The sequence below is a fragment of the Caloenas nicobarica genome, chromosome 17 (assembly GCF_036013445.1).
Source record: "Caloenas nicobarica isolate bCalNic1 chromosome 17, bCalNic1.hap1, whole genome shotgun sequence".
Taxonomy (NCBI): domain Eukaryota; kingdom Metazoa; phylum Chordata; class Aves; order Columbiformes; family Columbidae; genus Caloenas; species Caloenas nicobarica.
In genome coordinates, this window is record NC_088261.1 from 6,556,519 (window position 1) to 6,581,746 (window position 25,228).

At 47.1% G+C, this 25,228-nt stretch overlaps 2 protein-coding genes across 3 annotated transcripts; both read right to left on the bottom strand.

The window, feature by feature from the left end:
• Positions 1-1,069: 1,069 nt before the first annotated feature.
• ORAI2 (ORAI calcium release-activated calcium modulator 2) lies at positions 1,070-13,421 on the bottom strand. Of its 2 annotated transcripts, none has more exons than XM_065647136.1 (4): positions 13,087-13,421; positions 10,558-10,603; positions 8,335-8,578; positions 1,070-3,763 (listed from the first exon to the last, which is right to left on the bottom strand). In XM_065647136.1, exons 3-4 carry the CDS (start codon positions 8,566-8,568, stop codon positions 3,218-3,220), a joined length of 780 nt encoding a protein of 259 aa, XP_065503208.1. In that variant the 5' UTR covers positions 8,569-8,578; positions 10,558-10,603; positions 13,087-13,421; the 3' UTR covers positions 1,070-3,217. The 2 variants fall into 2 exon arrangements, with proteins under 2 accessions (XP_065503208.1, XP_065503207.1); XM_065647135.1 differs by lacking the exon at positions 13,087-13,421 and adding an exon at positions 12,476-12,552.
• Positions 13,422-14,785: 1,364 nt separating this feature from the next.
• Positions 14,786-23,914, bottom strand: PRKRIP1 (PRKR interacting protein 1). The gene is made up of 6 exons (XM_065647387.1): positions 23,781-23,914; positions 22,716-22,794; positions 21,202-21,302; positions 20,352-20,437; positions 18,472-18,539; positions 14,786-16,112 (listed from the first exon to the last, which is right to left on the bottom strand). The coding sequence occupies exons 1-6, from the start codon at positions 23,898-23,900 to the stop codon at positions 15,997-15,999; spliced, it is 570 nt and encodes a 189-aa protein (XP_065503459.1). The 5' UTR covers positions 23,901-23,914; the 3' UTR covers positions 14,786-15,996.
• Positions 23,915-25,228: the final 1,314 nt, after the last annotated feature.

The window sequence follows — 25,228 nt, forward strand, 5'->3', positions numbered from 1 at the left end:
TACGGCCCAAACAAGGCAGTAACTGGTCCAGAGTTGTAGCCTAAGGGAGCTGAGAATCGGGGCAACAGCCACCCCAAACTACAGCACCTCAGGGCCCAAGGCTGGTACAGAAAGCTCACACGCATCAGAGGAGATCCTCGACACACGTCCCAGCCCAAGGGCAGGACCCTTGCGGGAGGCATCCCCGTGCAGGCACCGCAGGAACGGAGCCACGCAAAACCCAGGGAACCCCAGGACCGACAGACACCCCAGGAATGACAGAGAGGTGACAGGACAGACGTGGCCAGGCACCGGTGGGCAAACACAGATACGACACAGCGCACTGCCAGCCCCGCTGGGACACCAGTGACCGTGTGGCAAGGTGGCATCTCCGTGCTCTGCTGGCAGCCATGGGGACAGCAGCAGAAGCCAGGAGGATTTTCTGGTGCTGTAGCACAGAAACACCTGTTTTGGCAAGTGCAACATCCCTGCTCCTTAACAGATGAACTACCATGCCTGATACCACTGGCAATCTTTCCACAACACAAGTGTGGTCCCGAGAGCGGTGCAAATGCAAACAAGTCGGAGGAAGAGAGTGAGGAGCAAGAAAAGCAAATGGTGTTGTTGGGAAAGGAGTTACAGCACAAAGGTGATGGGTAACCTAGAGAGATCCCAGACGCCAGAGCAAAAGTACTGCTGCAGGTTCCTCATGGAAGGGAGTACTCGGTACCCAGAGAGACACAAGAGACAAAGCTGCGAGCAAAGACGGGAAAGCACATTATTATTCTGTTTTACGCCCTTGGGACATGATCTCAAACCATACCTCAGACTCCCCGCTGGAGTAAGGTGATCCCGATCCAGTTACAGATGCGCTGCCTTGAGACTTGTCTTGAATCCAATCCCACCAAAGCCTCACCAAGTTATTTTACAAAATCAAAGCACAGTTTCTGCTGTATTTCTCCATTTGCTGAAGTTTATTATATTTGCAAAGAATTAAATGAATGATTTGGTTGTTTCCAAATGAGTTGCATTGCTTTAACAGCACTGTATGCACACTGTGAAATTTTTTTAAATTGCAAAAATGGCTCAATATTTTCCTCAACAACCTCCTGAGCTCCACAGCACACAGAGCTGTATTATAACTGATGTTAAAGAAGAATGAAAAGTACAGAGATTCATCTGTCTGGTGTGGCTCTGGCCTCCCAATAGAAATGTTGTTGGTAGAAGAGCCTACGTGTGCAATGCTTGGCAGAAAACTCAACTCTGATTTTGTCGAATAACCTTTGATTTTTGTTATGGTAAAAAGAGGAGGGAGAGAGGGCAGACTCCTGGGGAGATTGTATGAATTTCATGACCACTCACTTCCTGGAGGACACTCCTTTTTTTTTTGCATATGTGCGTTAAGTACAGACTCATCATTTAGCACACAGAGTATTTTCTTTGCTGCACATCAGCCAATATGGTACATGCCAACTGCGGCAAGAACAGCAGATGAAAGCCACAGACACAGTGCTAAGCAACTTGTTCGGCAACGCTCAAACTCGCATGTAAACAAGAGAAAATCAAGTTGGGTTCCCAAAGCCCTCGCTAGAGAGAAATACAGGGATGGTCTCACCTTGCTGCACTGGATTTGCATGTACTCTCCATTCTGGGAAGCTGACGTGTAATCCACTGCCATTAGATTTCTCAAATCCCAGTGGAATAAGGGACCAGGGTTAAATAGAACATTACAAACATCCTTAATGATTTCAGAAACCTCTAAGGCCTGGGAGACTCCAAAACTGCAATGTTTGAGTGCAGAGCAGGAATTTAGCACAGGATCAGGGCCAAGAAAACGTGCGTCTGCTTCTTTCAGCCCTGTGTGGCAGAAAGCCTTGCTTTCCCTTGAAAAAGCTGATGACTGCAAAACACTCTTTTTCCTCCACAAAGTTACCATAAATCATAAAAATCATTTTTACAGAAGTTTTAACCCAAAAGGACGCTATAGCATTTACAAGCTTCCCTTGCTAAGCAATACAAGACATGCAAGTGTCATTTTCTCTGCTGCTGAAAAAAAAAAGAGAGAGTCAGCTCAGATGAAATGTGATAACTCTTTAATAGCACCCGGCTCTCCCAGTGGATCCAGCTCCGTCACACTCACCAATACAGCTCCGGGTTCCACCAGAGGAGTTGCCTACTTTGGTGGAGGGAGAAGGAAGCGTGCATTTTTGACAGACAAATGCTACAGCTGACAAAAAAACCCCAAAGAAACCACAACAACAACAAACCTATGAAATACGCAGGACTGGGGCTTGTTCTCTCCAGCAAACCAGGCAAAGACATTGCAACAATACATAAATGAAGACAACGAAGCAACAGATTTCTACAATATGCTATCGCTCCTTACCTCCTTGAAACTTGCTTTTCTAGTCCTTCAGAGTTTTGTCTCATTCAATTCCCCATCACTGTTCTGTTTTAAGAATGTCCTTGTTAAAACTAAATCACCTGTAAGCCTTCCCTGGGCACTCCTGCCTCTTATTGGGAAAAAACACGTGATCTTGGCAGTCATTCAATCTGAAGTGACACATGCTGCTGAAGAGAGTACAACAGAACTTCCCAGCCTTCTGCAATTTGAAATTCTACCTCCCCAGCTGTAAAAAACAGAGCAAGCAATAGCAAGGGGAAAAAAAAAAAAGAGCTAAAGCTGATTTCTTTCTGGTTATGTATTTACGGAACACTTGCTTTGGAACAAAGGTGATCAACACTCACAGTTTCTGTTGTGCTTTCCTGGATGTCCTCGAGTCAGCTGCAAATACCTTCATTAACCAGCTCGGCTCTAGAAATGAGCTGCCAGTTAATTGCTGCTGCACTGACAACCAGGGAGTTCTGACATACAAGACAGGCCCTGCACACACACTGGCTTCATGGGACAACTGATGCAGTTTTACTTTTGGCAATAGAATACTGCATTTGTGAAGGATACAGGTTTTTGCCTATCTGAACCAATGTTAAGGTAAAGTTTTGATCTTAAACTCCATGGCAGTGTCAACTTAAGTACACAAGTGTGTAGGACCAGAAACGGGACAGAGACTCCAGCATCTGAAACAGCACTAGAACCCACAGCTATAAATGGCAGGCAATTAGCGTTTACATATTTAAGCCTCAAGACAATCCATCATTGGTGCATCTCACCGACTAACGAAACAGGTATTTTGCTCTTAGCTGAGCGGATTTACTGGAAGCAGCCTCTGCCTCTGTGTCACACTACCTGCATGCCTCTGTCATGCCCGTCTAACTGCACTTTCAGTTTGTGAAGCTCTTCGATTTCTCGGTTGTGGCGCTCCGTTTTGTGCCGCACCAACGAGCGGTAGAAGTGAATGGTGAAGACGACAAAGATCAGCCCCACGGGGACCATGATGATGGTGGAGATCAGCGCTGACTGCCAACCCACGTGGCCGCTGGCCTTCTCGACGTTGGTGGTCTCGTTTTTCAGGATGGAGCCCACGGGCAGGAATTTTATCCAGCAAAGCAGCACGACTTCTGCAAGGAAAAGGAGGATCCCCAAGACGGTGGAGAAGCCCCACGCCAGCTCGATGTAGGGATGCATGCGCTCGTGCGGGGACTCGCTGATGGAGTTCAGGTTGTGGATGTTGCTCACGGCCTCCACGTTGGGCAGGATGCAGGTGCTGATGAGGAGGGCGAAGAGGTGAACTGCTACGAGCACCGTTGTGCAGGCACTGAAAGCGATGAGCAGCATCTGGGGGTACTTGTACTGCACCTCCAGCTGCACCTCCACCATGGCAACCTGGGGGAAAGAACAAATAGCTCGTCAACAGCTGCTGGTTTTCTTTTCAAGGCTTTCATCGCAGAAAGCATCTTTATTCAGGAAGAGCAGCTAAGGTCAAGTACACGCTCAAGTGCTTTTTAGAACAGCAGCCGAGACGGATCATCCCTGTTTCCCACAAAGACGTACATGCAGGCTGCAGCTTGGCCTTTCTGAAGGCTTACGCACGCGTTTCCGCGCCGGAGTTTTCTGAACGCACAGATCTCTCCTTGCAACCACGAGCCATACGAACGGCATCAAACCCAGCACACAACAGAAGGAACTCATTAGACAGCAAGTGGAGCTCGGGGGCAGCTGACAGCCTGCTCGCCCGCCCGTCACACCTTCTCCTTCTGCTCCCCACGCGCGGCTGCGGCGCAGGAAGCTTCGACTTCAGGCATTATGAAGAAAAGCACAAAGCAAGCAGCTCCTCCTGGCCAGCGGCCAGCAAAGTTTCACTACCCGCCATGGGAAGCACGCAAGCTACTGTACAGTTAAAATAGCTGCCTTCTATTCTCAGAACATTGGACGTTTGTTTTTATTACAAATATGCCCAGATACAAGTTATTTATATTCTGAAATTTCTCCCTTGAGAGCTCATAACTTACTGATATACTCAACAGAAGTGGACAAATACCATTTTACGGGTGTGTTCAACAATTCGGATCAGAGTCTGTTTTCTCAAAACAAGAGCTATTGCATAGCAAGTCTAAAGGTGTCTATTTTCTCTTTAATGCAATAAAGCTTAACAAGCAGAATAAGCAAGCCACTAGCATGACTGCTGCCTTACCTGCATTGACTCTGTCAGTAGCCTAAACGAGGGAATCACAGTCAAGTCCGAAAGTATTTAGTAGCAACCAAGACAGAACATGTGTGTTTGGGGCAGCAAATGGTCGATCTCTACAAGTCCTGATTTTATACCTACATCAACTATTTAGGATTAGAGACACCAAAAATATTGTGGCAATTCTTGGGCATTCCCAGACTTTTGTTCTGATTATGAATACGTGCAGTTTTTACTTTTTTTGTTGTTGGTTTTGAAAGGTTCCTGTTTGCAGTTTGCAATAACTTGTGTCATACAGCAGAGAAAATAATGATGCAAGGTTGGCTTTACGTTCTATGGCAAGGTCAATTTAATTAAAACACGTGCCACATTGCCCTGCATATGTTCTCTCTGCAGATGCCCCTATATTGATTTGAGGAGATCAAACTTACTCTCTTGCTGCACTGTTCTGTACACTGAATTTGTACAGTCACACCCCATCAGCCAGGAGATGCTGCAGGTACATTGTTTGTTACTGGGTGCTGTAACACCTAGAGACGTAGTATTCAGCAAGCTGAACTGCACCTGCACGTTCAATTTATAGCTTTCTATTAAAGCTGAAAGCCTGGCTGATGTCAAAATATCAATTTCTACTTGTTATCCTTCACATAAGCAGCACTTCCCAGCTAATTGGATGTTTCCTCCCAGACTAACTTATTCCCTAGGGCTAGCTTCAGCTGTGCGATGTGATGAATTTTTAAGGCTGACTGATGACTCAGTAAGAGGTATTTCAGGGAAAAACATCAACAATCCAGATAGGGCAGCAAGGCAGAAAAACAGTTCATTTAACCTGAACAAGTACTGGAAAGGTGAGTGAGCTCTTATCGCTTTACTCTGTACAGACTGTCACGTCATTCCCTGACCGAGATAAGAGAATGAGGACAATCTGACAACCCATTTAAAAAAATCATTAAATATGCTGCTTAGTCTGTAAAACTATTACTATGTCATGTTTGACATAATTATACTCTTCCGTGATAACAGCCTCTCTTCCCCAAAGCTGAGGTGTCAAGTGCTCAACTGTGCCCAGCCGCAGAGTATCTCAGCATAGGCTTAATTATAAGCTTGAAAATCGCCCTGTTTTGAACTCAGGCTCACAGGTTTGCTAAATGACCAAATTCTCAGAACATTTTAGGATTAAACTAGAACTAAATTACATGCAATTATGAGGAGTTTTTTTGTTTAGACCAGTATAGCCCAGATTGTCCACAACAAAGAAGATGCTCATCTGAAGAAATTCAGACCGGGCTAGATAGGCAAAAGGATGACAAATGGCTTAACATAAACCACGTTACATTCACACAGATGGTTTGGCAGCCGCTAAAAACAATCATTCCAGTAGATCTGTTGGATTTTTTTGTTTTGTTTTAAATGAAACACATATCCTGTAGCAACTGGACAAGCATCGAGAAGACTGACTAGCAGTAATAACTCTCATTTCCATCAGGAAAATTATTAAGGAGGCTTTCTAAGCTCTCTCTACATCCTCTTTGACCGCAGCCTCCCTGGGGCAAATGCAATAGCCCTACAGCCCATTTTCCAACCAGACCTGGCACTGGAAAGGACCTGCGCCCTCCCGATCTGCCCAACGCTGCCAGAAATCCCAGAGATAGCATCGAGGAAGGTTCGCATTATTCTGCAGCCTGTCCAGAAGGAGCTGGATCAAAGCCACTGCCTGCTGATTAAATATCCATCAGCCCGTAATAATTTTCAGGCAATATGGAACTGGCTTGAATCAAACACACTGACAAGGAAGTAAATAAAGCAATAGCCAAGCCCTGCATGACGTTTGTTTACATAGTTAAATGCACACAGGGCTTCAGGGAAACTATTTAACTCTAAATAACTTCTCTACTTTCATCAATAGCCAAATAGATGCTCTTATTAGAGAGCAAACATCCATGTACCAAATGTCTGTGTGCTAAATCACTAGCGGAGAAATACAGAGGTAGGAATAGGTACATCAGCTTTCACTGGAAGGTCCAGTACAATCAGCTGGGGAAAAGCTTGCTAATAAAGAGAATTCCTTATTGCAAACATTTGTATTTCTGACAACTACCAATTCCAGGTGTACTTGTTTTGTTAAGCTGGTGATTATAATTAACACTACTTACACCTCTGCGTTTATTTGACTTGAATTTTAGACAGTTTGAAGAGACTAGAAGTCAAATTGTTAATTCTGAGCATTTGCCAAGGACTTTCAGCAACTCTTCTGTTGTGTGAGTCGAGAAGGCACGCTTTGTTTTCCGATACGTGGCTCAGCCCCACGGCGTGGGTGGGCTGTGGGCCCCGTGTCCCACGGACAGCACAGGCGCCTGCTTGTGTAACCACGACAGAGCAGTTCACAACGCTACAAAACATAATTTAATAATCATGTTAAGGAGCACAGTCACACAGAAGTAAGGCAAAGGCATGAAGGGCAAGCACATAAGGTGCTTTTTAAAGTAAGAAAGCTTCCGAGTGAAAGAAATCTACAGGAGAGCACTCAGCTTTCTCAAAATGAGGAGGTACCTTCTGCCACTTCAGCACAAGCTCGGTTACAAATCAATATACACTGCTTGAAAAGTTTTTACGAGCATCACTTGCACACAGCCAGCAAGTGGAGAGGAATTGCAAAGCAACCAAGCACCCGCTCTCCCCTGCAGATGCTTCCACTTAACTCCCCATTTGCATTTTCCCAGCTTCACTTTGGGCAAACGACTTCATCATCCCAAACAGAATGTTACAGATGATTCACATTTTGGGGGGCTAGGGGAGGAAAAACTAGTGGAAGAAGCTACAACAAAACAAGGAAAGCTACACGTAAGGTTCCTGAGTTGTGTTCCCCCCAGCTTCCGAGCTGCTGGATGCAACATCCTCACATCGCGTCCTGCTCAGCCAGGCGCTGCCTCCAGCTGACAGACCTCAGGAACAACCAGACCTGCCCATTTCCCAAGCAGAAAACCTTCCCCAGGCAGGTTTCAGTAAGCAAGAACCGCAGGGGAGATGAAGATGCTCACACCAACGCACCACAGCTCGGACAGGTCTGAGCACTGCACCACTGACCGTCTCTGTCTTCTTTATTTGCTCGCTCCCTGCCATGGTTTTGACCTATGCAGATGGCTTCCAGGTAACACCCAACTGCTGCACGGAGGAAAGCGAGTACCAGGGGATTATTCCCAACAGGCAGCACTGACAAAAATATCCCAGGTTTGGCTCCCTTCAGGCTACAGAGTCCTCTGACACCAGGTCTGAGGCTGCAGGGCCTCTTCTCACACTTCTCACCCAATCTCTACCTTATTTTAGACACTGTGACCTGAAAAAACACATGCAAAAAATTAATGCTCATGACCACAGCAACAGCAGGGGCAGGAGCTCCACGGCCAAGCGCAACCCCATGCGAAGGCAGCCACCGACCACTGGCCGCAGGGCCAAAGGAGACCCCAGGTCCTGTATTGTTTAGCAATGCTGGTGGAGCACTTAGGATCATTTTCAGGTAAAGGATTAGTATTTTTAAAGAGCTGACTTGTGAGTACATGGGTTGACTGTTAGGCAGCTCATGTATCCGTGCTGCCCCGAGAGAGCCAGCCATAAACTTCTCAGCAGAAGCCCCTAAGCAGACGCCTCCTGCCTCTTCGGAAAACAGCCAGCATGTCCTGCTTCTTCACAGGCGGAAAACACTGCTTAATAGATGATTTCCCAGAACCAAAACCTTCACCATCCAGAAAGCATGGCTACAAAGCACACATACCATCGCAAATCCAGAGAGCAGAGCAGAGGTTCTGCTGGAAGCTTTCAGTTTGGCTCGGCTCAGGTACAATTTTCTCCAAGAAAGGGCTTGAACAGAGTGGTGGTTTGACGTGACCAGCTCCAGATAGCTGCGCCGGACCCAGTCCCGATAATCCATGCCTTTTGTGCCGGGTTCAGAGCAGCAACCAGCAGGAGTGGAAGGATCCACCGGAACGTTTAATTCAGAACTCATCATGAGAGAGATGCTGAGGGAACAAAATAGTCACAGTCAAAAGCAGGCAGCAAAGGACAAGCATCAGCTACTGAAAAAGCTATGTTTAAATGAAGTTACCCTCAGTCAGCAGAAAAATGATGGACCAAATACCATCATGCTCGCGAGGCACAGAACAGAGGAAGGACCAGCTGTAATGGCCATAAGAACCAGGAAAGATTACACAAGTAAACCCAAGAACTACTCCAGGAATTCAGGAAGGTTGCACAGCACCTGGCTTTTCACTTCAAAGCTGGCACCTCAGCTTTCCCTTTTGATTCCTCCTGGCTAATAAAAAAATTGTTTTACATAAAGACACTTCGGAAATAGGGCACCCATCTTGTAATTTTGTTTTAAGCGGACAGTTAATTTCACACTGTATCACAGGCTCCAAATCTATCTCCTTTAGAGCACCAAAGTAACTCCAGCTAGTGTGTTCAGGGAGTCATTTTTTGCTCTTTCTTTGGAAACCAGGTTTTTCAGTTAAACCATTGCTCATCATAGCTCAGTTCTGATGGGCACAGTTCTTCCCCAAGACTTCCCCAACAGTCATAGTGGCAAATGCCATGTAGGGTTAACAAATGAGCTTCCCAGGCTTCTGCAGTGGGAAGTTAAATTTCCTGAGCTGCTCATGCTCCACTTTATCAGAGACATCTGACCAAAAATCCTGTTCCCTTATGGCCACGGGTGGCTCTTACCATGGGGAAAGGAAAAGACCATTCCAGGGGGAAAAACAAGCTGCTTTTCAGGTCAGTTCAATATTTTCTGATTCAAGAGAATACACTGAAAGATTTAAGAAAGCAGCAAAACCAGAACTGCCCAGCTCCTAGCAGGAGATGCACGCCCAGAATCACACACGATGTGGTATTAATTAGTCGCAGCATCACACCTCAAGGTCATAAGCATCTTGCAGTTTGCCCCAGCCCTGGCTGCATCCTTCTCCCCACCTCCCCATGTACTCGGCCCACATGGTGACAACTAATAAACCAACATTTCCTGCAAGACTTGGGGAAGTGGCAAAGATAAAAAGGACACTAGCTGCCCACAACTCTGAATGCTGTCACTAAAAAGGAATAAAAGCTGTTCCAGGCACAATAAGGAAGATTAGACTTCAGCAATGAATAAAACATCACAGGTTGTAAGATTGTCTGTCCCTCCTGAGCACGGTGGCTTTCAGATTCCAGCCCCCTCACACACAATGAAGACAGCAGCAAGAGCAAGAGACTTGTTTTTCTGGTCAGTTTTTGAGAAAGCCACTATTACAGGCCTTGGAGGACTCCAAGGTGGCTCCTGAACTGCTCTGCTGTGTTCAAATTATCAGAAAACAAATAAAAAACCCCACGAAAAGCCCAACCAACAAAAAAACCACCAAAACCAAACCCAGCAACAAAATAAAAAATAACTTTCACACAGCAATAAAAACCAGAACAGAATATCAGGGACAAACCTCTCCTCACTCTGTGTTTCCAGAAAACAGCAAGAATCACCAATTTTACAGAAGACAACAAAAAAAAAAATGTCTGCCCAAGCTTCCTGGGGGGATCAGAGCAGAGACATTCTGTGAGCAGAGAAGTTATAAAGCTGTTTCCTGCGACAACATCCTGTGTAGATTCTGCCATGTATAGTGTAGGGTAGATTTATTAGCTCTGCCCAGTTGGGACACTGATGGCCTCTACCCTGCCCTTTATTTGCACAAAATGCGTAGGAACTTCGTATGTAGGAAACTTCAACCCTTGGGAGAAATTCCATTGAAAAGACAAATTAATTCAGAGGTTACAGAGGGAGAGCAAGAGTGCCCAATCACATCTGCTTCTTTCCTTAGAAAAATAAGCTAAAAATACCACAAGGATGAATTTTCACTCTGGAGCAGCTCAAGAGATGTTCCAACATCTTCAGAATAAAACAACAACTTCAAAATAAAATCCGTAAACATGAATGTAGCCCAAACAAGTAGTAACAGGACAACAAACTCACCTTGCTGACTACAGACATGGAGAGACTGAGTGGAGGACTCCGAGGGCTGAAACACAAGAGCAAAGAAGCATTTTACATGCACGGTATCTTAAGCAGTTTTACTCTGGAAATACTTTTCAGCCAGTTATCTGCAACAGGAGCGAGGCATTTTTGAGAATTCATCTTCCTGCCTTGCAACATTAAAGGTTTAGGACACTTGCTCTTACAGAAATGACTGTCCTGCAGGGTTTTACCGCACAGGGCTGTTGAGTTTTGGATAGACATTCAGGATTTCCCCAGGAGACCTCAGCCAAACAACCAGCTCTGGCCAAGTCCATCCCAGCTGCGTCTTTACTCAATCCCTTTGCACCACTGATGCATTTGACCCCACTTCATTTCACGCCGCTGAAGACAGAAAGCTCTCTGCAATTGCCACCTCATATTGATTTTGTTAATCTGTCCGGTGCCGTCCTGCGGAGCAGTGAGGCAGCGGGGAAAGCCTTTGTCATGCCCGACATCCCTGTGCAGCTGCAAGCGCACGTGCAGGGATTTCTTCCCAGCAGGGAACAAAGGAGAAGCCACCGGGGCTGAGATAATGCGGGGATCCCCCTCCCGCCCTGAACATCGTCCCCAGAATCACAGAATTATTTTGGTTGGAAGAGACCCTCAAGATCATCGAGTTTGGCTGGTAACACTGTCACTAAACCATGTCCCTGCCTCGGCAGCACTGTCAGCTCCTCTGCCTGGCTTCGGGACACTGGCCCCCCATCAGACCCAAGTTTCTGCCCTGTACCCCGAGAGCAATCAGTGTGTTTGTACCAGTGCCTTTATACCCTGTACAGCATCGTTCAAGACCCTCCATTCCGTGGTTAAGCCTGACCCCAGGCCCTGCTCCTCCCCTCTCTTCTCCTGCTCTGGGCCTTGCAAGCTCAGGCGCTCTTTGCTATGAGGAAGCCCTTCCCAAGTTCTTGAGACCCCAGGGATATCACCCAACAGCTGTGACCCACCTTATGGCAGCACATCTCAATCAGGGCATCCCCCCCAAGCAGGATGCGACTCCTTTGCCCCGCCACCACTGCTGGGATCTGACTCACAGGGCAGTACCTGAGCTGGGGATTTCTCCTCCTCCTTCCCAGCCGCCCCCAGCACAACCTGGCCAGGATGCGACCACGCACAGCGAGGATCTCCCCTCCAACAGCACCTGCAGCCAGGGGATCCCCCAGGCCAGGATGAGACCCCCCCACAGCTCGCACCCTTGGACAGGGGATCCCCCAGGCCAGGATGAGACCCCCCCACAGCTCGCACCCTTGGACAGGGGATCCCCCAGGCAGGATGTGGCCTCCAACTGATCCCTGCCCAGCATCCCATCTCCCATATTTCTCCGGCAGGACAGGCTCCACTCCCTCCCCACCGCTGGGATCTCCCCTTCCCACAGCACCCCGGGTCAGGGGCATCCCCGCACCGAAGGCAGGAGGGGTCACCCCAGCGGCACCCCCAGCGAGAGGGTCCCCTTGGTGAGGATGCAACCCCCAGGAGCTGATCTGCCCTCTGCATCCCAAGGGAGCTCCAAAGCACCGCCGGGCAGGACGGGACCCCCTTCTCTGCCCGCAGCGGACCCTTCCCACGCACCCCCCCCACCCGGGCGGGATAAGGCACATACCCCCCCGGGCAGGGGAAGCCCCATCCAGGCAGGATAACACCCCGCACTCCGGGCAGGGGATGCTTCCACCCGGGCAGGATGAGCCCCCTCCTGTCGGAGCACCCCGGCCAGGAGATGCTCCCATCTCTGCAGGATGAGCCTTCCCCAGCCAAACACCCCGGTGGGGACCAACCCTGCTCAGCCAGAGCACGGGACCCGCCACCCCGGGCAGGATGAGACCCCCCCAGGACAGGACGCCCCACACCCCCAGGCAGGATGCAGTGTCTGGCCCTGGCTCACCGCTCTGGCCGGGGCCGGGTCGGGCGCGGCGCCCCGGGAGCTCCCGCCGCCGGGAGCCGGAGCCGCCTCCGCCGCTGCCAAGGCAACCGGCCACCGCCACGTGACCCGCAGGAAATGGGGGGGCGGACACGCGCCCCGCCCACTCCCACGTGACCGCCGCCTCATTGGTCCGCGGCACCCCAGGCACCGCCCCTTTGGCGGCGGGGCGGGGCCAGCGGTTGCCCCGCCCCGGCGTGGGAGCTGCGGCGTGTGCTCCCCCCGGGAGAGACAGGGCGGGGGTTTGGGGGCTCTGCCCGCCGGGGGAAGGCGCTTAGCGGTTATAGAGCATCCCGAGCTGGCCCCAGCGCCTCCCCGCAGCCGTTCCAGCAGCGGGCTGGGGGTCCTGGGGGCCGCAGCCGCCGGAGCTGCCTCTGCGAACACACATCTGTAGGAAAAAAAAAAAAAAAAAAAAAAGCCCTGCGGCTCCCTAAATTATCCCCCCACTGATAAAAACGTTACTCTGTCTGGCCCTCGCGTCTCTAAACCTTTCCACAGAGAAGGTATTGGTGCAATGGGATGCAAATGTTATTTTATTACAATTATTAATCATACAGCAAAAAGTCGCCACTTACATAAGCCAAGAGGCAGCGCTGGCTTCTGCCTCCGCTGGGCTGCAGCGTCCTGGGGCTGGAGCAGAGAAACGGCTCCCTGTGCGAGGGCAGGTTATAGAAACCAGCCGGCCATCGCCCTGCACTCCTCCTCGCTTGACTCAGCAGGAAATCCTCTATAAACCCATCAGAAGAGCAAGGAGAGGGACAGATTTATGGGAAAGAGGAGGGAGTTCCTTCCCTGAAAATGAGATAAGCAAATATGCTGAAATGCGGCACAATGGGTCAGCTTTATCCCCCGGGTAATCCCATCTTCCTGAATTCCCTTCTGCCACAGGGCGGGAAAAGACAAAGGAAAACAATTCCTAAAAATGTATTAAAAAGACAAATACATTGTTTATCCTGAGCGTGTTTTCACCACTGAGATGATGAATACCTCTGCTGGCTACAGCACTAAGGCTGCTCTCTCAGGGTCCCGCGCATGCACAAATGCATGTAGAAATGGAACAGCAGCAAACTTTTAGCTCCTGAAGATCAGTCTCCATCAGAGAAAGGAGAGGGACTCCTCTAGAACAGAATCCAGAGCAAGAATTTAACATAAGCAGGTCAAACATCTTGGCAGTTTCAAGCCTTTAAGTTATTACTGCTTTTTCGGTGCCATATTTAGAACAGGAAGCAATTGCAGAATTGTTCCTCATTTTACTACACAGGGGAGCACTTGCCTTTTTCTACTCCACAGACGGTATTTTCCCCGTACTTTTACTTTGTCTTAAGGAAGAAACATCCATTCACACGCTCACTCTGACGTGCCTTTGTATTCCGGAAGACACAGTACTGACACGAACAACCACAACACGGCATCGTATTTTTCAGAATTCATAGCAACACCTACCAAATACAGCTCCTGCCGCTACATTCAGCCACCCCAGCAAGAAAGACCGTAAGGCAGATACCACTTTCAGCAACACATTCTGTTTGCTTTTTATGGATTTCACCTACAAACTTTGCATTCCCAGAAAATGTAGGGTATGAAGAATTCAGCGTGGGTAACGATGACGTCCTAGGGAGGCAGGATGAGGCCACACAACCTGAATTTGTTTAGTTCACCAAGACAAACTCGAGTCCATCTTCTTCACAACTGAGAAGCGTGTCCTCATGCACCAACATCTGCTCTGCTTAATAGAAACCAGCACTTATTTATTCAGCTCAAAAGCCTGACAAGCTCAGGGGCAAACAGCTTTTGCTTATTTGTGAGCCTCTCGCTTATCTGTCCACGAAAGCTAAGAAACATCACAACATTTTTATGGCTCATCCTATGACACAGACATGTCAACAGGGTTTACCTGCCCTAGTGGGTATTCAAGTGAAGCAATTCTCATAACTCATCCCTCCCCACAGGGAAAATGCCAACAGCCGCAGCACATCCATTCTGCACCTGAAGCCTAGAGAATGAGACACTGTCAGAAGTTAACTCTGAAGCACCTGCCTCTACAGAGATTAAGCAGAAAACAATTCCATACCGATCTCTAACCCAGGGGGGCGGTGGAGATACGGACCTTGCAGCTCAGAAGTTCTCCAGCTCTGAAGTCTTTGGGCATGTACAGGGGAACTAAACACAAACGTCACTTGCACTTCATCACATCTCCTTCCCCGCCACCATGGTAATGCCACTGAGAAGCCATTACATAAAGCCAGCTCAGACAAAGCACAGGATTTCTGGCAGCACTGTTCAACAAAGGCTAAATCCAAAGCGGGATTCTCCCTTTTTATTGTTTTTGCTTTAAATAATTTGGCATTAACAAAGGCTTGAGAAGAAGTAGCACCACATTCTGGATGCCGAGGTCCTGGGATGAGCATGTCTGAAAGATAGCAGGCACTTCTAATCAAAGGTACACTGAAAAGACAACAATCTACATTACAAACAAACCCATCACTGCATATGCTTTTCATTTAAGCACCAAGAAGTAAATACACATATACGGATGTTATGATTCCTACCAGGGAACCCAAAGTTCAAAGCAGAGAGCTTAAGCAGAGAGAAAGGCAGGTGTCATTGCTTTAAGCTGAACACAAGCAAAACCATTCCATTCCAAGCCTTTCTGCCACAGGATTTGGAGGCTTTAGAGAGACAATCCTTTGGAAAAACTATTGTTTCAATCTGAAAGCAAAAAGTAAATGAAATGCAGCTAACACCTTTTTCCGTATTTTCTTGTGCGCCACATCATTTGGTGTTTTTCTCCCTTCCTGCAGCCCTGCAAGCGTCTCTTTATTTTACTGAAATCCTCTTAAAAAAAAAGGAAGACAGAACAATCCAATACATCCCCTTTATTCATTAAAAAAACACAGAAGAAAAGTAATAGGGAATGTTTCAGCAATAAAAAAGGGATCCTGCTTAAAAATCTATAGAACTTGTCTAGCAACATAAACTGATTTCTTTGGGTTAGAGATGACCCCATACAAAACCCCAAATTCAGAACACTCACAGTGCAGGAGAGTCTGGCTACAGACCACTTTTCTACTTTAGGTTAAACTCTTCCCTTAGATTCATGTATCCCACTACTACCAGCTTTGACGTAAGTAGAATATGTAGCCCTCACAGTAATATTTTCCTTAAATAGTAATGGATATGTTTTAGTTTTCAGGCAGAAGAACACTCTGGGCCATGTTAGAAAGAACTCTAGGGTCAGAGAGACTTATGGCTGACTCTTTAGAGCAAACTTAGAGCAGACTGCACAGCAGTTATACAAGCAATTAAGAAAAAAACCTCGTATTTGGCATTTCTCTATCAATATCTCTTGGGCCTGTGCTGTGAAGGTCATTCACCGTTAAGCAGATATAACATACGCCAATGGTTTCTGCTTGGCTGAGATGAAAGACTTTCATGCTCCTGGATATAAAGCAATGAACAGTGTTTGCAGTTGTCCCTGAAAGGCCTCATCCTCTTCCCATCACAAAGCTTGGCTCTTCAGCATCATCTTCCTTCTCTTCCTCCTCCTTGCTATCCTCTTCATCATCCTCGCTGCTGACTTGCTCTTGAGATTGATCAGGTTCTACAAACACAAACAGGATGAATTGACAATATATCCCCACGTGTCTCCCTTGTTAAGTATTTCAAAACAAAATAGTCTCAGGTGCTAAGCAAACGTAGATCAAGTCACACTAATTAGTACGAATGGGTAACATATTCCCATGCGTTGTCCTTGTTACATATATCTCAGCAAAGTAGTCTCAGACACTAAGGAAACATGTATCATGTACCGAGTGATGTCAAGCTCAGAATATCAAATTCTCCCTTGGAGAAATATTCCCTTACGTCCAACGTTACGTCTGTGCCAAATCCATCATTAAACAACATCACCTCCAGCTGAACATTATTTCAACCAGAGGTAATCAAATGCAGAAGTGATGAATTATAGAATGAAATTATAGATTTATCTCATTCTCAGCCTGCATGACCTTTCAAGTATCACAGAGTAGTGTTAAAGAATGCAGGCATTGGGAAGCCACAGGCAAGGCTCAGTATATTTCTACACCTTTTTTTTTTTTTTTTTACAGAGTTTACAGAAACTCCACAAGGTACCATGAACTTTTACAGACTGTTTGGTATCCTGTGAGTCCAGGAACTCATTACGATATGTGTAAGAATAATGAAGGTCACAGAAAACTTGTGAGGCCTGCTAAAAGACCAGAAAGCACCTATTAGAAATTAAATAATGGATAATGAAAATTAGGTACGGCATAAAGTGGGACCTGCAGCTAATAGCCATTCTGCTGCTCCCCGCAGCTCTTGTACCTTTACTGCTCCTCAGACCAAGTCACACTCAGCTCATGCTCTGACCAGTTACACGCAGGATTTAGGATTAGTGGTCTGATGCCACCGCGTGGTGAAGTTCTGTACTTTCATTTTTTATTCAGGGTCTGTACAATAACGCAACTTTAATGCTGACCTTATTTAGCACCAGCCTTTATTCTTAATGTTTTTACTACAACTAAGGTGAAAGATGGCAAGTCAGAAGTTTTATTTATTCATTCAAAAAGGAAGATGAATGCTGCTTGCCACATCCAAAAAATACACTTCAATTAATTTGGAAAAACCCTCAGATCTCAACCCAGGGCACACAAAATCAGAAAAAGACACACCTAATAGACTAAAGGTGGCTATCAGGGGCTTCTATCTCCACTGTTGTGGTGTTGTTTTTTTTTTTTTTTTTTTAATAGAGAACCACGAACTGTAAAGAGCTAAGAACTATTGAAAAGACAGGAGAGTTTGGATTCTGGCTTCCAGAAGGTGACTTACTTATGCTGAACAAAACCATTCCAGCCCAAGAACCGGTACATGGCAGTCCTGTACCACAGTGCCAGTCCCTGACCCAGCTCCCCTCTCTCCCGGCCACTCCCCAAAGGGATGGGTGTTCTGTTTTGTTCACTTGAAGTGAACAAAAGTACATTGACTCATACTTAAATTCTCCTCCCAGTCACAGTTCATAAACAAGGAGCTTTAAAAAAAAAACCCACAGAACCAAAACAAAACACAAAAAAAATCCACTCTGCTACATTCACTTGCTGTCACAAGTAAAATTAACCTGGCAATTAATTTGTCCTCCCATGTTTATATGTGAGGCTGGCACTGGCTCAGTTGAAACAGATCCAGTTCTGAGCAGCAAAACAGAAATAAGGTGGAATTATCCGACAACTCACTGTTGTAGCAGAACTATCAGAAACGGTTGTAACTTTTAAGAATTACTGCAGAGTTAGTGCGCTAATCCACAAAGGACTATTTGAAAGAGTAAGCTAAAATATCTCACTGAAAGGAAGCAACAAGTATTCAAAAGTTTGAGCAAACAGTTACACTGACATTGCTGAACATTAATTTTCCAGACTGCAGCAGAACAGAGGCAGTCAGGTTTTTTTCATGTTTATTTCTATGTCAAATAAAATAGTCATGTGGAACAGATGGCACCAAGGTGGCTCAATTTCTTACACACAAAATCATAACTCAGTTTCTTGCTGTGTATTTTTTCCACCTGTTTTCCCATACGCAGTCAAAAAAAGAAGAGCCTTTAACAATACTGCCTTTTTTAGCAGATGTTCCAAATCTGCAGTTTGTCAGAATAGCTGGGGCAAAACATCCACAATCAACAAAGTCGGATTCCAATGTTTGCTGTCCAAAATTTCCCCTAATAAAGGGAAAATATTCACAAACAGCCAAGCTATTTGTAAGATTAAATCTCAACATAGATGGCTTTCAAAGAGGACTTTAGAAACATTAGCTAAAATAACAAGCTTAAGGCTCAGTTCTTCCTATCCATGTATTGAGAATGCTTGGGGCTGAGGGTGGAACAAACCCTTCTGGGCTTCAGTTAGGGAACAGAACTAAGTCTTGAGAAAAGAAAATTAAATTCCACTGACCTTTTTCCTGCTTCTTTTGTTCGAGTTTATTTTTCTTAGCTTGCAGTTTCTTCTCTTTTAACTTCTGGCTATAAAGCAAAGACAAGACTCTTCTGCAAATCCAACACCGTAAAGCTTCTGCACATTCACACACTGATAAAGGACATATTACAGACATTTTGGAAAAGCAGACTTCAGAAGAGAAGTTTCATTTTAAATTTGGCCTCAACTGAAAATTCAGCAAGAGCAAACTTAAGACACATGATCAACAGAAACTTTTCTATGTTGTTTTTGTCTAATGGAATTGGTTTTGGGTTTTTTTAAGTCTTTCATGACACCACTGCAACCAAAACTATATCCTATGCAATAATCTCCAAGAACACAGATGGAATAAAAATTAAACTGCCCCTACATTTTAGCTAGTGAGCCTAATAAACAAAAAGGGGAAAAGGTGTCAAAACCCAGACTGCTGGAATTGGACATTGGGAAAATAAATTAAGTCATCCCAGTAATTGAAAAAAAGAACACAGTATGCTTTGACCTTCATCTTTGGCTGTACATCCTCAATATGTTGGGCCCTAGGAGTAATGTTCCAAGTGAGAGGGAATTTCAGTTCACACGACGCAGTTCTGTTTGCCCAGCAAAGGTAACCCGGCAGTCTAACTGCAGACACAGAGCAGAGCAACCTGGGATTCATGTTCCTCTCTCAACACCATAAACAAATTCTCTTGAAACAGAGAGCCAAGTACTGTGCCTGCTAGGACAGAAGAGAAAGGGTGGGGAGGGAATTCAGAGGGGCTGCTACAGGGCAAAGCCACTTGGTACCTTCACCATTAGACTACAGAAGGGGGACGAGGAGGTGTTAGGAGTGTTGAGGCAGCATTTGCTGTTTGAACAGTTGCTCTCCGCCTCAGCCAGGCGAAAGGCAGCAGGCCAGATCTGACTTGCTGGCCATCTGTTGGACCACACTAAATTAAAGCAAGACGGCAACAGTGTTTGTGTTGTCCACTTTTGTGCGAATATGCCAGTGAGTCACTCTGCATAGGCCTTTCGGCAGCAGCTCTCGTCTACAAGATGTGAACCCCTCCTTCTCAAAGCAGCAAGAGAGAGGCTGCTCAGTGTCAGACCCTCTGAGAGAACTGAGCCACGACACCCTGCTATTTCTGAAAGGTATGGTGGGCACAGACTGTGGAATTTAAATTCTTGTATCACTGCATTACAATGCCTGAGAGCATCAATCTTGTAACTCATTCACGTTATCTAAGTCTTAAGAGAAGGATGGATTTAATATTTTTTATTTTTTCCATCTAATTTACTAGGCTTGACCTGCGAGACATTTCAATGAGGCAGGCAGAAGCGACTACTGATTTTAACAATACTGCACCCATCAGTGGCCTTTTCCATATTCCCAGGTTGACCTGGACTAGTCACACTGACGGTGTACAGGAAACAGCATCAGGCCATGCTCTGCTAGTCCAAACCCATACATGCACCTATTACGCAGCACCCATTTTTGCACTTAAGCTGCTTGGTGTCAGCTGTTTCAGATATTTATTTAAGCCAGATATACATATAAACCTCTCCTGACATTGTTATAACAAATATGCAGTGAGGCATGTTGCAGTCAACACCACAGCATCAGCAAAAGCTGCTCAAACAGTCAAAAGTTATCCTGCTAGCGATGGCACAGAAAATAAAGCGTGCCAGCAAATCCTGTCAAATTTACAGCTACCTTCAGAAACCAAACAATGACATTAACAAAACTAATTTCCACAGCCAGACTTCTCAGCTGCTAGATGCAGACACAGAATGACAGCATTTAGCCAAAGCATGCAGCTACAGATGAGGCACGGGGCACAAGGGTCTCCATGTCAAGCCTCCTGGGAACAAGCTGCCCTTACCGCTTCCTTCTGCGTTTTGCTGTTTGCTCTTCTGCAATCATCTTATTCCTCTCCAGTTTCTTCTGGAATTCCTCATCTAGTCTTTGCTGTAATTGATCACATGTCATACTTTAGTCACAATCTAAATTAAAATACTTCTTTTCAAAGTCATGCCCTTTAAGGGAGAAGTCTTTTAGCAAAATACAGAAGGGAGCTTTGCCAGATTTTGTCTGGCTACTTTTTTTATACAAAAGCCATATTGGTAGGGATGACTTCTGTGCAGACACCATTTTTAACCTGCAGTCTGAGCCAAACATTGATGCCTTTAGAGGGAGAAATCCGCACCAAAACAGATAAGGGAGGTTTGGCTTCTGCCGTAAATAATGTTTCAGTAAAAAACAAGAGAAGAATTTGAGACACAAACATTAACATACACAGCAAAGGACTCATCTTGGCCAAGAGAGTATAACAATAACGCTCTCTGAAAGAGGTGGTATTGTACTCAACCAAAACATAAAAAAGGGGTCCAGACTCTGTGGACAGGCACTTGCTTTGATCCTGTCTGTGCAAGACAGTGATATGAAGGACTTCGAGTTTTTAAAGCATTTTCAAACCAACCTAAGAACACACACATTCACATGTGTTCTTTCTGTGTGCTGGGACCCCAGCGAACAGAGAAGACAGAGCACGTTTGACACAAAGCACCAAATGTTTCAATACTGACAGACACCACATACCATATATTCCTACATTTTTCCTCTGATAAGGGGTGGTTCAGAACTGAATTATTTGTACATGACTTTAAAAGAAGAAATGATTTGCAATGAACATCAAATAGTTGGGGGGGGGAATTACAAAGAGTCCTGCTGACCTTCTCAGCCATGGCATCCATGAAATCTTGCCTCTGGTATTCTCGCCGACGCAGATGCCGGTATACGTGAAACTCCCCACTCCCGGCTCCAGCACTGGAACCTACAAGAAAGAAGAGTTAGTCTGCTAGAAAATAACATACATATATACTAGATGCTCACAAATTACTACAGCTAGACGCTGAAGGACAGGACACGCGAAAGGGCACAGCAAGATGAAAATCTATTACCAACACACAGAGTGTGTCACCATTTTATATAAGCTCAAACCACTCGTCAAAGCGAGCTACCAAACCGTATGCTTATGGTCCACTGCAGTTTCTCTCCTAGAGAGAATAAAGTCTTAGCTGGACACTGAGGCAGTAAAAAAACTAGAGATGAAATGCACACCCCATTCTCTTCTAGGCAGAGGTGAGCTAAAACATCCTACCGAGCCTGCTTCTCACTAATTTTCAGCATCTCATCCCAAAAATAAAGGTCAACAATAAGGTGATAAAGCCCATCATATTATCCTTTCCCATGCACGACAGATACCACTGACAGTTTTTGACTGTTTCTTCATAAACGAAATCCCTATAGCTCTCTCTTCCTGGCATCAGTCTGCATGTTGAAGTCTCACAGGAGCTTTCGCCATCGCGCTCCATTCTCTTCCTCTGTCTCCTGAGCCATTTCTCAAGGCAAAGCACACAAATACGTGCCTCAAAGAAGACACTCGGTAATTAAAACACGGCAGCTGGGACTGCAATATGGGTGCTCTTGATACCAACAGAATCTCAACATGTCAAGCGCTTCCACAAAAACAAGACAGTGCAACTCAAGCACGCAGCAAAGTTACTTGAAAAAGACACGAGGGAATTAGAATAAGCAGAACAGTTTATTTAGAAGCGTATAAAAGCTTTAGTCCAAGATCAATTATTCTGAAATAAGAACCAGTCAGCCTCTACAAAGGATCATTAATAAGGATGAACGTCCCAAAGAAAGACAGAACTTCTACATGTAGATACAATTTACACCACAACTATTGCATTTAATCCCTGTAGGTAAAGGCGTGAGCAGAATACTTGGGCTGGGTTCCTCGCACAGCTGCCAGCTCACTGCCTGACCACATACAATCATGTCCATGCATGTGTCTGCTTCTCACTGCCTGAGATTCAGACTCAAAGCACTCAAAAGAGGGACTTCATAAGTTCCCAGAGTACTCTCAGATCCATGGAAAGGACAGATTTACTTATCATCATCTACTTGTCATCACCAGAGCAGCAGCTTATTTCATTGCAGGCAGTCCACGTGCCGCAGTGCCACAAACATTGTTCACTTTGCATTCTGACAACAAGCAGGAAAGCAGAACCCAAGTACCAAAGACAACTTGAAAAAGCAACTTTCAAAGCACATTTCATATCTCTTTTCTCCAGTAAGATGAGCAACAACAGAAAACCACTTCTGGCCTTTTCTATTAAACACTTTTCTAAGTTTAATGTAGCTGACCCCACGGTGATCTGAAGAATAGTATTGTTACCCATCACATCTCTAACGAACTCTGGGGGAGGTCGTGGTGCCCATTCATTCAGTTTTTCAGGAATTGGTACAGTTTTTTCCTGCAAGAACAAACCAACCAGTCATCAGTACCTTCTAGGAACAAAGTCTGCAATTTTAATGCATTGTTGAAACGTGGTGTGTCTGACAACAGCCTCTTCCATCAGCTGGCAGTAATTTCTTCACACACAGGGATCAGGAGCAGGCAGAAAATGAGAATCACATTCAGACCTGCAGGTCAACAAACTCCAGGAGCATCAGGAGTGTTTGTGCTTCTTTTCAGTATGGAAACTAGAAAGAAGTGAGCACCTCCAAGCACTCACAGAAACCGAGTATACTCCCACTACCCTTAGTCTAGGAAGCGATTTAAGGGATTTGTGCGCCTCCCATTCCAGATCTCGGAGGACAGGTAAGGGAGAACACATGGTGCAAGGTCAGAGGAAGAACACGGTGTGGCCAGGTCTCAGCCTCCTCCAGCACACACAGAGGGTGGGTGAGAGCTGGCAAATGCTTGGCAAACCTGGCAAATGCCTCCTCCTCAGGACAAGGATCAGAACACCCGGTTAGAGGAACCAGGGCCAAGCTCCCCCCACTAAAAGCAGTGGGCAGAGCACTGAGGGGCCAGGCCCCGCCTGGTTCCCCAGAGAAGGATCTGTCCTCTCAAAGCACCCCAGGAAAGACGGGTCCCTCTCCCCTCACAGACCCGGGGATGAGGAAGGGGGGGTCGGTCCCTCTCCCCTCACAGACCCGCGGAGGGGGCGGTGATGGGGTCGGTCCCTCTCCCCTCACAGACCCGGGGAGGGAGGAGGTGAGGGTCGTCCCTCTCTCCTTACAGAACCCCGGACGATCGGTCTCCCTCCCCTCATAATGCCCAGTGTGTGTGGGAGGGGGAGGTCGGTCCGTCTCCCCTCACAGACCCGGGGATGAGGAAGGGGGGGGTCGGTCCCTCTCCCCTCACAGACCCCGCGCGGGTGGGGGTCTCCGTCTCCGTCTCCCTCTCCCCTCACGACCCCGCGGGCAGGGGCAGAGGCCCGGCGGGTACTCTCACCGGGTTCCTCATGAGCCGCTCGAGGCGCAGCCGCTGCTCCTCGGCGGCGCTGCGGGGGATGACGAGCGGCTGCGGCTCCTTGCGGGGCCGGGGCGGCCGCGGGGCCGAGGGCGCCGCCATGTTCCAGCCGCCGCCGCGCCCCGCCCCGCTCTGACGTCACGGCGCACGGCGCGCGACGCGCGCTGGCCCTGTGGCGGCGGCGGCTGCGGCCTGTGGGGCCGGGGGAGCGCGGGGGACGAGGGGCCCCGCCGCGGGAACGGGCGGCTGGAGGGCCCGGCAGCCCCATGGCGCACGGCGAGGGCCGTCAGGAGAGAGCAGGCAGCGGCCGAAGGTGGCTGCGGGCCCTGGTTGCCGCGGGCTGAAGGCGGCCCGTGTGTCACCTCTCTCAGGGCCCAGTTGCACCGTGGGGCCGCGCCCCCTCCGAAGCTGCGTTTACTGGAGCTCTGAGCTACCCTGTGATAGAGGGAACTAAGACTTTAAGGCTTAACCAAATAGCAAGGGCCTAGAGCTTTGTGTATTAAGAAACAGAGCCTCGTTGAATGCAAAGATACGAAGTTTTACAGCATCCAGCTGTATCCTTGAGGAGATGCGATCACGAAGATTTTCAGCAAACGGCACCAATCTGGTTTCAACCGACTCAGCAGTTGGGGTCCCAGCCAATTCAGCATAGTAAGCCAAAGATAAAAAGTTCACGATCACCAAGTAGCACTGTGCAGGCGCAATAGGGAGGGGCCAAGGTCCTGCAACTCATTTTAATAAGAACCACCTTCTCAGGGAAAGGTTATGAATATATATAGGCGTTCTGGGGTTACCGTGAATGTGTAACACCTTGCTATATTTAAACACACCTCTTATTGTTAGAAGACGCGCATGTGTGGTAGATTGATCTCCTTTGCGCCCGATGTCAAATAAACATACCTACTTTATAACCTTGCGAGTTGTAAAGTTTTGCGGCTTTATAGGTTGTAAAGTTGTTTCCGCACGTCACCCGTACCCCCCTGCTCCTTCTCCAGGCTGCAGCGAGTGCAGCCTGTCCCCCGTGGGGCCCATTAGCAAAGCAGCTCCAGCATCACCGAATCACAGACTGGCTGGAGCTGAGGGGACCTCTGGAGATCACCCAGTCCAACCCCCCTGCAGGGTCACCAGAGCAGATCACCCAGGGTCGCGTCCAGGCGGGTTTGAATGTCTCCAGAGGAGACTCCACAACCTCTCTGGGCAGCCTGTTCCAGGGCTCTGGTACCTCAAAGTAAAGAAGTTTCTCCTTCAGATGGAGCCTCCTGTGTTTCAGTCTGTGCCTGTTGCCCCTCATCCTGTCATTGGGGAACACTGAAAAGAGTCTGATCTGTCCTCTTGACGCCCACTCTGGAGATATTGATCAGCATCAATAAGATCCCTCTCAGCTTCTCTTCTCCAGCTGAACAGCCCCAGTTCTCTCAGTCTTTTCTCAT